This window comes from Rhinoderma darwinii, chromosome 5 (assembly GCF_050947455.1).
Source record: "Rhinoderma darwinii isolate aRhiDar2 chromosome 5, aRhiDar2.hap1, whole genome shotgun sequence".
NCBI classification, from domain to species: Eukaryota; Metazoa; Chordata; class Amphibia; order Anura; family Rhinodermatidae; genus Rhinoderma; species Rhinoderma darwinii.
The window spans coordinates 50,677,631-50,694,821 of NC_134691.1; the positions used below are offsets into that span (position 1 = coordinate 50,677,631).

The window sequence follows — 17,191 nt, forward strand, 5'->3', positions numbered from 1 at the left end:
TTACATATACCCTGATGTACTCCGCCCAGCTTACATATACCCTGATGTACACCGCCCAGCTTACATATACCCTGATGTACACCGCCCAGCTTACATATACCCTGATGTACTCTGCAGTTTACATATACCCTGATGAACTCCGCCTAGCTTACATATACCCTGATGCACTCCGCCTAGCTTACATATACCCTGATGTACTCCGCCCAGCTTACATATACCCTGATGTACTCCGCCCAGCTTACATATACCCTGATGTACTCCGCCCAGCTTACATATACCCTGATGTACTCCGCCCAGCTTACATGTACCCTGATGTACTCCGCAGTTTACATATACCCTGATGAACTCCGCCTAGCTTACATATACCCTGATGAACTCCGCACAGCTTACATATACCCTGATGAACTCCGCACAGCTTACATGTACCCTGATGTACTCCGCAGTTTACATATACCCTGATGAACTCCGCCCAGCTTACATATACCCTGATGAACTCCGCCCAGCTTACATATACCCTGATGTACTCCGCCCAGCTTACATATACCCTGATGTACTCCGCCCAGCTTACATATACCCTGATGTACTCAGCACAGCTTACATATACCCTGATACACTCCGCACAGCTTACATATACCCTGATGTACTCCGCACAGCTTACATATACCCTGATGTACTCCGCACAGTGTACATATACCCTGATGTACTCAGCAAAGCTTACATATACCCTGATGTACTCCGCCCAGCTTACATATACCCTGATGTATCCTGCACAGCTTACATATACCCTGATACACTCCGCACAGCTTACATATACCCTGATGTATTCTGCACAGCTTACATATACCCTGATGCACTCCGCCCAGCTTACATATACCCTGATACACTCCACCCAGCTAACATATACCCTGATGCACTCCGCCCAGCTTACATATGCCCCCACATTATAAACTGAAACACCAGTAAAACACTAAACAAAACTACTACCAAGCAAAATCTGCGCTCCAAAAGCCAAATGGCGCTCCTTCTGGGCCTGGCAGTGTGCCCAAACAGCGGTTTATGACCACATATGGGGTATTACCGTACTCTGGAGAACCGCTTAACAATTTATGGGGCGTATGTCTCCAGTGGTACAAGCTGGGCCCAACACATTGGGCACTGAAATAGCATATATGTGGAAAATGGCAATTTTCAATCTGCAACATCCACTGTGCACTAATTTCGGCAAAACCTTTGGGGGTCAAAATACACTTCTAGATGAATTCGTAGAGGGATGTAGTTTCCTAAATGGGGTCACTTCTCGGGAGTTTTCACTGTACTGGTACCTCAGCGCAATGCAACATGGCGTCAAAAACAAATTTTGTAAAATCTCCACTCCAAAAACGAAATTGCACTTTTTCCGTTTAGACCCTTGCCGTATGTCCAAATAGCCGTTTACAAACACATATGGGGTATTTCCCTACTCAGGGGAAATTGTGTAACACATTTTGGGGTGTCTCTTCTCCTGTATTCCTTGTAGAAATGAGAAATTCTGACCTAAATCTACAGGTTATTGGGAAAAAAAAATGTTTTTCATTTTCACGGCCCATTTCTAATAAAATCTATAAAACACCTGAGGGCTCAAAATGCTCACTTCACCTCTAATTTAATTCTTTCAGGGGTATAGTCTCCAAATTGGGATCACTCCTGGGAAATTTCTACTGTACTGTTACTTCAGGGGCTCTGCAAATGCGACATGGCCCCCAGAAACCAATTCAGCAAAATCTGCGCTGCAAAATCCAAATGGTGCTTCGTCCCTTCTGAGCCCTGCCGTGGGTCCAAACAGCAGTTTATTACCACATATGGGGTATTACCGTAATCAGGAGAAATTGATTTACAAATGTTGAGGTGCTTTTTCTCCTTTTATTCCTTATAAAAATTCAGGTTTTTTTAAAAAAAAAAAAAAAGTATCTTTTCATCTTCACAGACTAATTCCAATAAATTCAGCAAAAAAACTGTGGGGTCAAAATGCTAATTATACCACTAGAAAAATTCCTTGAGGGGTATAGTTTCCAAAATGGGGTCACTTTTGTGGGGATTCCACTGTTTAGGTCCCTCCAGGGCGTTGCAAACGTGACACGGCACCGAAAACCATTCCAGTAAAATCAGAGCTCCAAAATCCAAATGGCGCTCCTTCCCTTCTGAGCCCTGCTGTGGGTTCAAACAGCAGTTTATTACCACATATGGGGTATTTCCGTAAACAGGAGAAATTGCTTTACAAATGTTGGGGTGCTTTCTTTCCTTTTATTTCTTTCAAAAATTAGAAATTTTTAAGTTTTTCCAGAAAAAAAGTCGATTTTCATTTTCACAGACTAACTCCAATAAATATAGCAAAATACCTGTGGGGTCAAAATGCTAACTATACCCCTAGATAAATTCCCTGAGGGGTGTAGTTTTAAAAATGGGGGTCACTTTTGGGGGTTTCCACTGTTTTGGCACCACAAGACCTCTTCAAACCTGACATGGTGCCTAAAATATATTCTGAAAAAAGGAGGCCCCAAAATCCTCTAGGTGCTCCTTTGCTTCTGAGGCCGGTGCTTCAGTCCATTACCACACTAGGGCCACATGTGGGATATTTCTAAAAACTGCAGAATCTGGGCAATAAATATTGAGTTACGTTTCTCAGGTAAAACCTTCTGTGGTACAGAGAAAAATGTATTACATATGAATTTTGTAAAAAAAAATGAAATTTGAAAATTTCAGCTCTACTTTCCTTCAATTCCTGTAAAACGCCTAAAGGGTTGAAACACTTTCTGAATGCTGTTTTGGATACTTTGAGGGGTGCAGTTTTCAAAATGGGGTGTTTTATGGGGGTTTCTAATATATAGGGCACTCAAAACCACTTCAGAACTGAACTCGTCCCTGAAAAAATAGCTTTTTGAAATTTTCTTAAAAATATGAGAAATTGCTGCTAAAGTTCTAAGCCTTGTAACGTCCTAGAAAAATAAAAGGATGTTCAAAAAACTCTGCAAACATAAAGTAGACATATGGGAAATGTTAATTAGTAACTATTTTGTGTGGTATTACTATCTGTTTTACAAGCAGATACATTTAAAATTGGAAAAAATCATAATTTCTTATTTTCTCTAAATTTTGGTGTTTTTCACAAATAAGCAATGAATTTATCGACCAAATTTTTCCCCTAACATAAAGTACAATATGTCACGATAAAACATTCTCAGAATCGCTTGGCTAGGTAAAAGCATTCCAGAGTTATTACCACATAAAGTGACACATGTCAGATTTGAAAAAATGGGTCTGGTCCTCAAGGCCAAAATGAGCTGGGTACTCAAGGGGTTAAAGGGTTATTCTGATGTCATAAGTTAATAAAGTCGCTATTATATGCCATCACTTTCTGATTAGTGGGCCCCCGATCTCGGAGACCCCCACCGATCCTGTGAACGAAGAAGCAGATTTTTAAAGTTAATGGTGTTGTACTGCAGTTCCTTCATCAGCCTGTGGCGCCGCTGTGCAGGGGACGCAGCACTGCAGCTCCTTCATTCTCAGATCTTTGATGGCATATTGTTGGGATATAATATTACTTTCTGGGTGTCTGACCTCTCTTTATGACATGGGAGGGAAAGCCCCTTTAATAGCAGACATTACATTGCCCATACAGGAGGTTGTCATACAACTTTCAGCACATCCTGAATGGCCTATAAATATGCTGCATTGGATGTAAGTACGTGTAACAATGTCAATACGTGGTCAACGTGAGAACCCTGGGGACAAACCGGAACAAATGTCAAAAAGAAAAGGATAGAGAATAACCTTCACCTTTCTTTGTACTTGCAAGGGTCGTTTAAGAAAAGCTGGTAACAAAAAGCTACTGAACCAAGGTGTAAGGCCTCATGTACACGGCCGTGCCCACAATCACTGCCCGCATGGGAGCATGGCCTGTAAAAATCTAAAAGTAGGACATGCTCCATAATTCCCAGAACGGTTCTACGGCACGGACACCTGTCCGTAGCGCTACAGAAAGGTGTCCGCGGCTAATAGAACCAGGCGGGTCCGTAATTGCAGAGTTTTTTTTATGGTTGTGTGCATGAGGCCTTAGAACGAGGTTTTCTAGTGATCTATGCTGCTGCTACATTTTCTTAGGTCCAGGGGGCTAAGAAGTGGCAAACTCTATAGGTTACCAGTCCCCATACCCCCATTATGGGGAAGCAGTGTCTAACAGATCTGCCCCGTTTAGATGCCTCTTTAAAAGGGTTGTACATGATTAGAAAAACATAGCTTTCTTCGAATTACAGCGCCACACCTGTCCACAGGTTGTCTGCGGTATTGCAGCTCCGCCCCATTCTCTTCAATGTACCTGAACTGCAATACCAGACACAAGCCATGGACCGCTGCAATACGGCGTACAAGAAACCATATTCGCACCGTATTCTCGCATTTTGCGGTCTGATACTTGGTCTGTATTTCTTTCGGTAGTGTTCATTATATGGGCGGATAAACGGCATCCAGTGCAGCGGTGGTGATTATGTGGACCTGCACACTGCTCCATAGGATAACATAAGTACTGTATACTGGATCCCTACCTGACGGCTCCTGGAACTAGTATGTCATAGTCTTAACTGGTTCCCGACCGCTGGCTGTATTTTTACGGCCAGCGGTCAGGGTCCTTAAAACCCGAGCCATAGACTTTTTACGGCTCGGGTTTTAACTTGCTGCCCGCGCGATCGGGCAGCTGAATGTTGGATCTCCGGCTGTCAGTGACTGCCGGGGACCCTGAGGAGAGTATAGAAGCAGCTTTCGCTGCTTCTGTCTTCTCCGATCTCTTTTTACACAGCGCTCAATGAACCCTGTGTATAGGAATAAAGGCAGCGGCCGCGCCGCTATCTCTATTCCTCCCGGTGATCATGTGACTGGTCACATGATCGCCGGGTGCCGTTAGTGGCAGGCTGCTGCTGGGTCTTACTAGACCCAGCACAGCCCTATTAGTGACAATCGTCACAATGAGAGGGCTGATTTCCCCTGTAACTGGGGCTGCTGTGCATCTCCAGTTACAGTGGAAAAGAAGGTGGAAAAGAAAGAAAAAAATATATATAAAGTTCCCCAAAGGTCTTTTTTGACCTTTGGGGGACAGACCATAGTAATAAAAAAAAATAGTAAAGTCAAGTGCAATTTTTTTTTTAAATAATAAATACACATAAAATACCCACCCCAAAAAAAACGCTTCCCCCGCCAATCATTGTAACGCTAGCGCTGACCCAATTACCCTAATATAGACATGTAATATATTAAAATTTACGGTAGACAATGGCGATCACAAATAAAAGGTCTATTTTAGGGTAAAACGGTTATTACCAAAAAAAATAGCTGAAACGTAAAAAAGGTTATTTTTTTTTTACTATTTTCAAACTTTATGAATAAAAATTCTAAAATAGCAAAAAAGGTGTGTATAAAAAAAGAAACCTGCATTGTCTACGGAAAAAAACGTCGCAAAAATCACGTAGTTAGCCAAACACATAAAAAAGTTATAGCCATTTAACTAACACGTGCTAAAAAGGGCTAAACGGTGTCTGGTCCTGAAGGCTCAAAATAGCCCGGTCCTGAACTGGTTAAAGCAGGTTCTTAGTACAGGAAAGCACAAAAGTTTACAAATCTGATGTACTACAACCCCCATCATGGCATGTGATCTGGATATATAGGTTTGGCATATTTAGTGGCTTTTGTAGTTCCCAGAGAATGTTTGCCTATACTGGAAACATGGAGTTTTCCTGAGGAACAAGAATCTAATCATCATATGAACTAACACGTAGCAACCATAGAGCGCCATCAGGACAGGCACGTAGTCAGAACGCACTCGGAGCAAGTTTGTCCCTTCTCGGCACTTGTCACAGTGGAAGAGGCGGGGCTAGCCATCCCTATTTCCGCCCGGTCTTGTCTCATTCGGGAAGGACACAGCGCCCGCTGCGGAGGTGAGTGTCTGCCGGGGAGGGAGCTGTGAGCTCGGGCTGCTGCCGGTGAGCGGGGGGGTTATGAGGAAATAACGCTGCAGTCGGTTCTCGGGACTAGGGCTAGTTTGCGAGGCCATTAAATCGGCAGTATCCCGCGGAGGGTCGTTATTTCCGGGGAGAGGTGACAGGATAAGACCGGTGCGCAGGCCGCCCGTGTCCTGTAACGCGCAGCCTGTCACCTCTGCCGGGGCAAAGATGTCAAGGTCATTGCGCTCCATGATGTGAGCTGCTGTGTGTCCGCTGCATGAGGGGACTGGAGCCGTCAAACGCACGCTAGTGGTCTCTGTTAGCAGCCATTTCAGGGGTTTGTGCTGTTCAATGTGATCACTGACCGGAAGTGTAGAAGAAACACTGCCCCCCGATCACAGCTGTAGCCAGTACTGACGACCTCCAGGAACATACAACGTGCATACAGCCGGCGCTCCTATAAGGGGTCTATATAGGTGTGTATATATGGAGTAATGGAAAGTTCAACAACTGTTGTTCATCTATTCATCACCGTTTCCAAGATCTCTGCTTGCTGTCACTGAAAGCCACTGCATGTATTCAGGTGTTTCAAACATCCTATCCAAATGACACAGGTGTATGTCTTGTTTAGCTGATATTTTTTTTTTTTTTTTTGTAACGAGCCATGCCCCTGTATCTGCTGAACATGGTGAGGACAGGATCTCTGGATGTAACCAAGTATGTTCCATTCACTGACTGCAAACACATCCTGAAAATAGTGAGGATTGGAAAGTTGCAGACGTGTTCATTGTACAACAGATATTAAAGGAAAAATGTCACCCTGACGCTGGTGTGATCTGTCTGCAGGGACCTCACTGACTCCAAGGACGGATCAGCGGTGCTTGTAAACTCCCCAGACTCTCTTGGCACCAGTTAGCAGAGCGGGGGGTCTGGTCTTATGGAAATTTCCAAGATCACCATCCAGCTCTTTGGTGCTCAGTGTTTGGTTCAGCAGATCTGCAGGGTCTGGGGGATGTGACTGGTACCAACACTAAACCAGTTTATTATGGGCGGGTGAAACCAATGTAACCGATCCTACTCGTCACCAGCGTTATCCATGTCCTGTCTGATTAGGACTCCTCGTCCCGGCGCTCTCTGGGATTCTTGTCATTGGTGGGAAATAATCTGAATTGTCCTGATGACTTTGTCATGGACTTGTGGGGATCTGGGTGGTGAGCTCAGCTGCTGCCTGTATACAGCCACACGAGTGGGGGTGACCTGTACACAGCAGGGGGGGGGCAAGTGTCACCGAGGTCATCTCATTCAGGACTGACTAGAGGGTGTACTTCTTTTATTCTGGCGTATACACGAGTGTAGGTTGTAAAAGATTCCCTACTATGCTTCTGTTTTTGTGATTTTGTTTTTCGGTGGGGGAGGGCAGTGTTTACTATTGTTGTTGCAGGTCACTCTGGCCGGCCCCGTAAATACTGGCGTATGGTCCTTGGTCACACGTATTCGACCCGTATTGCACCGGTATTTACGGGCACGTTTTTGCTGCAAAATTACACTGCAGTAATCGGCAGCCCCTTCTCCCTATCAGTGCAGGATAAAGAGAAGGAGCAGCGCTTTCCGTAATAAAAGTAAAAGAAATTCATACTTACCCGGCCGTTGTCTTTGTGACGCGTCTCTCTCTTGACATCCAGTCCGACCTCCCTGGATGACGCGGCAGTCCATGTGACCGCTGCAGCCTGTGATTGGCTGCAGCGGTCACATGGGCTGAAACGTCATCCCGGGAGGCCGGACTGGAGGAAGAAGCAGGGAGTTCTGGGTAAGTATGAACGTGTTTTTTTTTTTGTTTTTGTTTTTTTTTTACAGGTTGCTCGATATTGTGATCGGCAGTCACTGTCCAGGGTGCTGAAATAGTTACTGCCGATCATTTAACTCTTTCAGCACCCTGGACAGTGACTATTTACTGACGTCGCCTAGCAACGCTCCCATAATTACGGGAGCCCCATAGACTTCAATGGGCTGCCCGTGCCGTAATAACGGCCTGAAATAGGACATGTTCTATATTTTTCAACGGCACGGGCACCTTCCCGTAAGCATACAGGGAGGTACCCGTGGCCAATAGAAGTCCATGGGCCCGTAAAGACGTGCCGTAATTACGGCCGTTTTTACGTTCGTGTGCATGGGGCCTAATTATAAGGATATTAGAAGTCACTTTAGAGTTGTGACCAGTAGAGATATATAATGTACAGGATCCAGTATTCTACCATAGACCTGCAGTGTATATATCCGTTACCGCTCTACTATTGCCAGGCCTCCTTGTTGTGGCCTCTGATGGAGGTGACATGTATGGGTGTTAACCCCGATTCTCCAGAGAAGTCTACATGGTGGGCACTAGATAAGGCAGCTTATGATTGGCTGGGAGGTGCTAATTTACATACGTCGGAGTGGATGCCCCCATGGACATCACCTTGGTTGGATATCTCATGTAGGCCACAATAAGGATCTCCTTTACTGTGGGTTCTGCCCTTCTTTTTTTTTTTTTCTTCTTTCTAATTTTTGATCTTTTTTTCTTTGTTTGTTTTGTAGATTTATAAAACGTCACCATGTCGCAAGCTCTTCTGTCGAAGCCTCAGATGAGAGGTCTTCTGGGCAAGCGCTTAAGAATCCACATTTTTGGAGCCTTTGCTTTTTCGTTAGGTGTCGTTGCACTATACAAGGTAAGGGCTTATTCAGAGGAACGTAAAATACGTCTGCAACGCGTGTGTTTTTCACGCGTGTCGCACGCACCTATATTGGGCTATGGGGCCGTGCAGACAGTCAGTGATTTTTGCGCAGCGTGAGTCCGTTGCGTAAATCTCACTACATGTCCGTTCTTTGTGTGTTTTTCGCGCATCACGCACCCATTGAAGTCAATGGGTGCGTGAAAATCACGCATGCCACATGGAAGCACTGCCGTGTGCCGCGCATGATTCGTGCAACAGCTGTCAAAATGATGAATGAAAACAGAAAAGCACCACGTGCTTTTCTGTTTACAAACGGAGTGTCATAATGATGGCGGCTGCGCGAAAATCACACAGCCACGCATCATACGAGGGTGACACACGGAGCTGTTAAGTGCCTTTTGCGCACGCAAAACGCCCACGCTCGTGTAAATCCGCCCTAACACTTTATTAAGAGACTGTAGCTGGGGTCCTACTGCACGTGACCATATTACAGCTGTATGGGTTGTACAGGGCTGTCATACAGCGCTCTTATACAATTCTAGAGACTTCTAAGAGCTGTAGGGACTTGTGCCACTGTACAGGCTGTGTGTGTGTGTGTGTGTGTGTGTGTGTCACTATTACAGCGAGGGGGCAGCTATGGGGACTTTATACTGTGTGGAGTGCAGCTATAGGGGCATTATACTGCTTGAAAGTCAGCTATGATGGCATTATACTGTACAGTGGCAGCCAAGATGGGCAACTATAGGGGAGTTCTACTGTGTGGAGGAGGTTATAGGGGCCTTATACTGTGTGGGGCAGTCAGGGGTATGTTATACAGCAGGCTCAGGGGATAAATATTCAATGGCATATCATAAAAATAGTTGTGACCTGCAAAAGGGGTGTGGCCTAAATAATCGATCAATAATCTGTTACATGTTCAGTTAATTGTGATTTTGTTCATAATTGCCCAGCCCTGCCATACACGTAATGTTACACTTGGTTTCTGTATAAACTGCCTTGAGACCTTTATACCAATGGAAGAAGCTCTGCCATAACAGCTGAGGATGGCGGCACGACAGCGTCTCTCTGCCTCCGGGCAATATTGCTACTTCGCTGTGCTGACCTTATATTAAACTTGTGACTTCTGAACCCATTGCTTTAGTTTGGTGTGGCTGAACCAAGGAAGAGGGCATATGCCAATTTCTACAAGAACTACGATGCAGTGAAGGAGTTTGAGGCCATGAGGGACGCCGGAGTCTTCCAGGGTGTGAGTCCCAAACAATGAAACCAAATTTCAGGTGAGTGTAAAGCAGGTGTTCTGTGGTGGTAAATAAGTGATATCACAGAGGCCGCAGGCAGATATTATCCCTCATCTCTGTCTATGCCGGGGATTTGGAGCTCTGTATCAGAAAAATGGAGCTCTGATCGCTGCACCAGGTTGGATTTAACATCAATAGGGGGGCGTTCCTTAGCGCTGATTCTGACGGTTTCCACGTCAAAATCGGCACCAAAAAACTCTGTGTGAACTGCCCCTTCCAGCATAACTGAATGGAAGTACATGCGTTAGTTCACTGCTGCCCCATTACCGCTCTGTGTGAAGGAACCCTAAAATAAATAATAGAACGTGTTACCCGGGGACATGCAGAGTGGTAATAGTTTATCTGGCCTCGAACAACTACTTGTTTGACTTAAATGCATCCCAAAAATATCAGAAAAGGAGTTCTCAATCTATGTAATGGTGAATGATACGTCTAACCGGAGTGTTCATGGGGGCACAACCTACATACCAGTGATCGTACAGGCTGAGGACGCTGACATCTGTACTGAGCCCGGGAGTGGTTTTCATGGGTCTGGATAAAGTGTATTTGTTTTAGATGACTGGTTCTAAGGCCTCATGCACACAAACGTATTTTTGTCCTCCCGTAAATGTTGGCGTAAATACAGGTCCTTGGTCACCCGTATTCCACCCTTATTTACGTTTTTTGCTGCAAAATTGCACTGCAGTAATCGGCAGCCCTTCTCTCTATCAGTGCAGGATAGAGAGAAGGGACAACCCTTTCCGCAGAAAGTCAAAGAAATTCATACTTACCCAGCCGTTGTCTTGGTGACGCGTCCCTCGACATCCAGTCCGATCTCCCTGGATGACGTGCAGTCCATGTGACCGCTGCAGCGGTCACATGGGCTGAAACGTCATCCCAGGAGGCCGGACTGGAGGAAGAAGCAGATAGTTCTGAAGTATGAGCGTCTTTTTTGTGCATGGGGCCTAACAATTATGAAGATGTTCTCCGTCCATCATGCTTATCCTGTGACACTTTCTTCTCTTTTAGGAAGGTTCTAAACCCTGGTAACAATTCTCCCTCCACGTGGATTCTGTGCTGGACATACTTGATGTAACAATGTCAGATCCCAGTGATGATGCCACAGGACTGGTTTTTACAATTCTCTGTAAATTTGCTTAAATATATTACTTAAACCTGGTTCTGTGTCACGTGTGTGTCCTCCGCTCCGGCTGTTACCTTCCTTACATTACCCTGACACTTTTCTATACTTATCCACAAAAAGCCATTAGGACCAGTTTGCTGAAATGCTCAGCAGGTGCAGAGGACAATTTCACTTCCCTGCAATTTGTAAAACACCAAGTCTCCTGAACCCCCAACCTGTCATTGTCACTGACACTCCTGGTTGTAGCGCTGACATGACTGACAGCCGCATTTTCGGGTCGTGCTCCCATACAAAGTATGGGAGCACGGCCCGCAAAATGCAAAAGAACGGACATGTTCCATAATTCCCGGAACATTTCCACGGCACGGACACCCTTCCGTAGTGCTACGGAAAGGTGTCCGCGTTCAATGAAAGTGAATGGGTCCGTTTTTGCGGACCGCAATTGCGGTCCGCAAAAATTGAGGTTTTTTTACGCTCGTGTGCATGGGGCCTTAGTTATTTATGTTTTATCTTTGGTCCAGCACTTAGTAGGTGACATTATTCTATATAATTCAAGGTATGACTGAAGTTCTGTGTAAATACTGCCCCCTGGTGTTTCTCTTTAGATCAACATAACCAGGGAATCTGAATTCCTAAAGATAAATTTAGTGCAAAATCTTTTCAAGCATTAAAATACATTTAACATGGAAACATGGGTATTCTCCAAATATTGATAGGGCAGTGGGCAGCAAGGAGGGCTTCTCCACTTTTGGCTACTACTTAGAGTCTGTCACCAGATGTCCGTATTGAACTACCAACAGGCTATTATAGATTAGGATAACCTGATTCTGACGTGTACGATGTCTTTCCACCTTTTTAAATAGTACCGCCTTCAAAGGAGAAAATGCTCAAATAGCAAATGAGCATTTTGGAGCAACGAAGGCGTCGCATTGCTCCAAAATGCGCGCTAGTCATTCCCCAGTTTACCCCCCCCCCGCTTCCTTTTGATTGACAGGCAGCATACTAGGCGAGTTCACGCCAGCCCCTGTAGTGTACGTGTCCCTAATCGGTGCATGCGCAGTACAAGGGAGCAGGGAGAGAATTGAACTGGGAAATGACGGTGATGCCCGTGTTGCTCCAAAATGCTAATTTGCGTAAATGTAATAAAAACTTTTTCTCTTTGAAGGAGGCGCTCTGGGGAAAAACATAATACACGTTAGAATCAGGTTATCCTAATCTATAATAACCTGTTCAATACGGACATCTGGTGACACACTCCATTTAAGAGCAAGTTTCCTCGCCTTCAACGTGATCTTGGACAGGTATTGTGCTGATAAAGATTCTTTGGACAGGCCTAAGGCTGGGTTCACACGACCTATTTTCAGGCGTAAACGAGGCGTATTATGCCTCGATTTACGCCTGAAAATACGGCTACAATACGTCGGCAAACATCTGCCCATTCATTTGAATGGGTTTGCCGACATACTGTGCAGACGACCTGTCATTTACACGTCGTCATTTGACAGCTGTCAAACGACTGCCTTGTCAAAGAAGTGCAGGACACTTCGTTGGACGTAATTTGAGCCATTTTTCATTGAATTCAATGAAGAGCAGCTCAAGATTACGGGCGTCAATGACTCCTCGCAAAATGCGAGGAGGAGCAATTACGTCTGAAATTACTGAGCTGTTTTCAAGAGAAAACAGCTCCTGCATTTCAGACGTAAATGCAGTTTACGTGTGCACATACCCTAAGGGTATGTGCACACGCTAGCTGGCTTTTACGGCTGAAATGACAGACTGTTTTCAGGAGAAAACAGCTGCCTCGTTTCAGACGTAAATGCTCCTCCTCGCATTTTTCGAGGCTTCCCTGACAGCCGTAAATCTTGAGCTGCTCTTCATTGAGTTCAATGAAGAACGGCTCAAATTACGTTGCAAAGAAGTGCCCTGCACTTCTTTGCCGAGGCAGTCGTCGTTTGACAGCTGTCAAATGACGACGTGTAAATGACAGGTCGTCTGCACAGTAGGGCGTGCGCGTTCAGATGAACCGCTATCCATAAAAGACGTGAATAGCTTGTCTGCCAGAGCGGCTCTCCGTCCTGGTTCTGAGCGAGGGAGCCCCTCTGATATTCATATACTCGAATAGGGAACATGCACAGGTCTTATCGTCCCACAACAACCCCTATTAATCATCTACAAAACCTCCACCACTAGTATCACTTTCTAATAACACTCTATTGTTCTTGAAATATAGACAAGTAATATAAAGATTTCTTTCCAATCCTAAAAGCTTATTTACAGATCACTTTATAGCTGTGCTCCTAAATCCGCTGACCTAGCGGAGCGGAGCAGGCATTGGTTGTAATTGGCATCACATAGGACATGGTTGCGCCTTCCAAAATCTAAACGATGGGAGAAATATTACCTGAAACTCCGGTACTGGTACATAAAGTGCAATGCATTGGTCCTGCTTAATGCAAAGGTGACACTTAACCGTAACTTACCCGGAGGCGGCTTTATGTGGAGTGCACAGAAACAATGGAGGGTAAGAGTTGTGGTAATTATGAGAGTGCGGACACTTCATGTTTTGAATGAGCGCCTTAAAATGTACATGAGAATTTGTCTGGGGTCTGATATGTTCCCGGATTCTCTGTGATATTCCAGAGGAGGAGGTGATGCAGATGTAAATAAACTGCTCCCTGCAGTCACCAAGGCAGTACACGGACAAGAGAGGCGCTGTTCCTTGAAGGAAGCAGCCATGTTATTTGAAATCTGACATTCTTTTAATGTGTATGGCAGGAGTCAGCAACCTCCAGCACGCCAGCTGTTATAAAACTACAATTCCCAGCATGCCCTGACAGCCAAAGGCTTAATTATTCCAGCCATAGGCTGTCAAAGCATGATTGGCAATCAAGCTTTTATAAAACTACAATTCCCAAGGTTACGGACCCCTGGTGTATAGGGTCAGCTTGGCTGTCCCCTGATACCTGCCGTTGAGTGATGAAGCATTGGACGTGATCCAACATGCATTCCCGATCCTTCATTAGCCAATGAGGTGAGAGGTGTCTGGCAGCGACTTATTGCTTTTCTCTGGCAGAAAATATGTTAATGGAAGAGATAGCATTTGCTATGGGTTTGGCGGACATATCTTATGTGTCTTTTTTTAGTAGATTCTCCAGGGTGTTGGAAATAATATGGTATTACAATAGACCTCTTAAAATTAATAGGTTACCATGTAATATATGGCAATAAGTCCTACAGAACGGGCTAATAAAGGGTGAACCTGATCAAAGTGCCCCCTCTATAATGCCCTAATCGAGAGTATGGAAAGCGGTTGACCTTTCAGGACAAGGTCTTTAAAACCTCAAAATTGTTGCCTCTGTAATTTCTCTGCAGATCTGCCGTTCAGCCATCTTTGGTGTGTATCACTTTTATGTGATATCTCCTGTAAGGTCGGGGATAAGCTCACCTGTCGTCAAGCAGATAAATAAGAGAGAGGGGTGCGTGCGAATGTCTGTCGCCCTCCAGACTATCTAGATCTATATATTATTTTTTTACACTTTTTGCCTGAACAGGTGTGACTTTTGTGTAATAATAATAATAATAAATAAAAAAAATAAATTGGTCCTATAATTCCCCAAATAACAGTGTTACCAGACATTTTTACAACATCCTTAAGGCCTTATTCACACGAAGGTGTTCCATGTGACGGCCGTTGAAACAACGGCCGTCACATGGACCTATATAATTCAATGTGGCCGTTCACACGGCTGTTTCAACGGAGCGTGTGAAGGGTCCGTGAGAAAATAGGACATGTACTATTTTTTCACGCATCCCCCCCCTCCCCCCCCATTAACTCATCTATGGGGGATGCATGATATCTTATCCCGCAGCGCAGAGCACAGATGCGCCACAGACGTGAAAAATTGCTGTTTTTCACGTCTGAGATGCGCAACGCCCGTGTGAATCCGGCCTAAGGAACGTTGTAGAGAGCAGCCATCTTGTTTCAGTTTAAAGAGTCTCTGTCACCACATTATAAGTGGCCTATCTTGTACATGATGTGATCGGCGCTGTAATGTAGATTACAGCAGTGTTTCATATTTAGAAAAACTATTTTTTGACAGAGTTATGACCTATATTAGCTTTATGCTAATGAGTTTCTCAATGGACAACTGAGCGTGTTTTACTATATGACCAAGTGGGCGTTGTACAGAGGAGTGTATGACGCTGACCAATCACTGACCAATCAGCGTCATACACTTCTCTCCATTCATTTACACTGCAGATAGTGATATCGCTATGTGCAGTCACATAAACACACTATAACATTACTGCAGTGTCATGACAATGAATATACATTACCTCCAGCCAGGACGTGACGTGTATTCAGAGTCCTGACCACTTCTCTGCACTTCTCCGTGATTTACAGCACAGCGAGATCTTGCGAGACTATGCCTGCTGTGCTGTAAATCACAGAAGTGTCAAGATTCTGAATACACATGACGCCCTGGCTGGAGGTAATGTATATTCATTGTCACGACACATGAGTAACGTTACAGTGTGTTTATGTGGCTGCACATAGTGATATAGCTATATCGCGATCTGCAGGGTAAATGAATGGAGAAAAGTGTATGACCCTGATTGGTCAGCGTCATACACTCCTCTGTACAACGCCCACTTGGTCATATAGTAAAACACGCCCAGTTGTCCATTGAGAAACTCATAAGCATAAAGCTAATATAGGTCATAACTCCGTCAAAAATTATAGTTTTTCTAAATGAAAAACCCTGCTGTAATCTACATTACAGCGCCGATCATATTATGTAGAAGATAGGCCACTTATAATGTGGTGACAGAGTATCTTTAAAGTGCACTGGAGAGTGCAGCCAATAAAATGTCTAGAGAACAGCGACAAGCCAAGAGGCGCGAGGTAATTTTTGTGTCGTTGATCTTAAAAGTTTCTAGGAAGCTGACAAACTACTGACTCATAAACCAAAATATTGTCGTCGACTTGGCTGTTTTATTACAAATACATAAACTGTTAATAAAATAATTTCTTAAAATCTGTAACTTTCTAAAAGGCCAAAAGATTTTTTTTATTAGATTTTTATATTTTAGATATTTGTACACACAAATGTAGCAGAGCTAAATTTGTTATTGTTATGCATTGTGATAACATACTATATTATATTCACTCAGTTATCTGCAGTTCTATGTAAAGCCCAAAATGAGTTGGGTTAAATGACAAACTCAGCTCTGCTACATCTATAGCGTCACATAATACTAAACCCTAATTTGCTTGTGCTCACATAAGTAATCCTTCTTTCCAAATACGATAAAAAAAAAAAAATGCGCCTGTGGGAGATTTATCAAAACTGATACAATGCAAGAGACGAAAAATGGGCCATACCAATAAGAATCGTATTGGTTCCCTGGGGCAATTGCGCCATTCTTACCGTACGATAAATCTCCAGCATTTTGTTTGCGTCATACATCAGTATATAAGAAACTTTTACTTAGTCAATTTCACATTATCACAACTCTGATATGTACAGCAGTAAAAAACATCATAACATGTACGAGAAGGTCCTCGGGGGTTTACAGAATGACGGGACTTGACACATTTGACTTGAGCAACATTTATAAAAAGGTCTCATGTTTCCTGAGGAATAAGTCTAATTTTGGTAGTCAAGTACTTTGTAACATCTAAGCGGATCAAGTTCCCTTCAACATCTCGGAGGTGTCGCTGATTAATGGCGCTTTAAAAATTTCAGGCGAATGGCCTTCCCGTTTTTATGCTTTAGGAGCAATAAAGTCCTGATCTCAGTAGGTGACCACCAGACGCCTTCTTTAAAGGGGAAGTTCACCTGAGCGATCTTCTAACAAGATCATATTAGAGGACTTCCAAACGAAAGTGTTCCCAAGCCCCATCACCGGGAAACTTCTAGACCAAGGGCTTAAAGAGGCTCTGTCACCAGATTTTGCAGCCCCTATCTGCTATTGCAGCAGATCGGCGCTGCAATGTAGATTACAGTAACGTTTTTATTTTTAAAAAACGAGCATTTTTGGCCAAGTTATGACCATTTTCGTATTTATGCAAATGAGGCTTGCAAAAGT

At 44.2% G+C, this 17,191-nt stretch overlaps 1 protein-coding gene across 3 annotated transcripts; it reads left to right on the forward strand.

The window, feature by feature from the left end:
• The first annotated feature begins 5,854 nt into the window (after positions 1–5,854).
• On the forward strand, positions 5,855–11,133 carry COX6C (cytochrome c oxidase subunit 6C). 3 transcript variants are annotated; one of them, XM_075828059.1, is made up of 4 exons: positions 5,855–5,960; positions 8,541–8,671; positions 9,819–9,954; positions 10,984–11,133. In XM_075828059.1, exons 2-3 carry the CDS (start codon positions 8,558–8,560, stop codon positions 9,939–9,941), a joined length of 237 nt encoding a protein of 78 aa, XP_075684174.1. In that variant the 5' UTR covers positions 5,855–5,960; positions 8,541–8,557; the 3' UTR covers positions 9,942–9,954; positions 10,984–11,133. The 3 variants fall into 3 exon arrangements, with proteins under 3 accessions (XP_075684174.1, XP_075684176.1, XP_075684175.1); XM_075828061.1 differs by lacking the exon at positions 5,855–5,960 and adding an exon at positions 5,981–6,005; XM_075828060.1 differs by lacking the exon at positions 5,855–5,960 and adding an exon at positions 6,086–6,442.
• Positions 11,134–17,191: the final 6,058 nt, after the last annotated feature.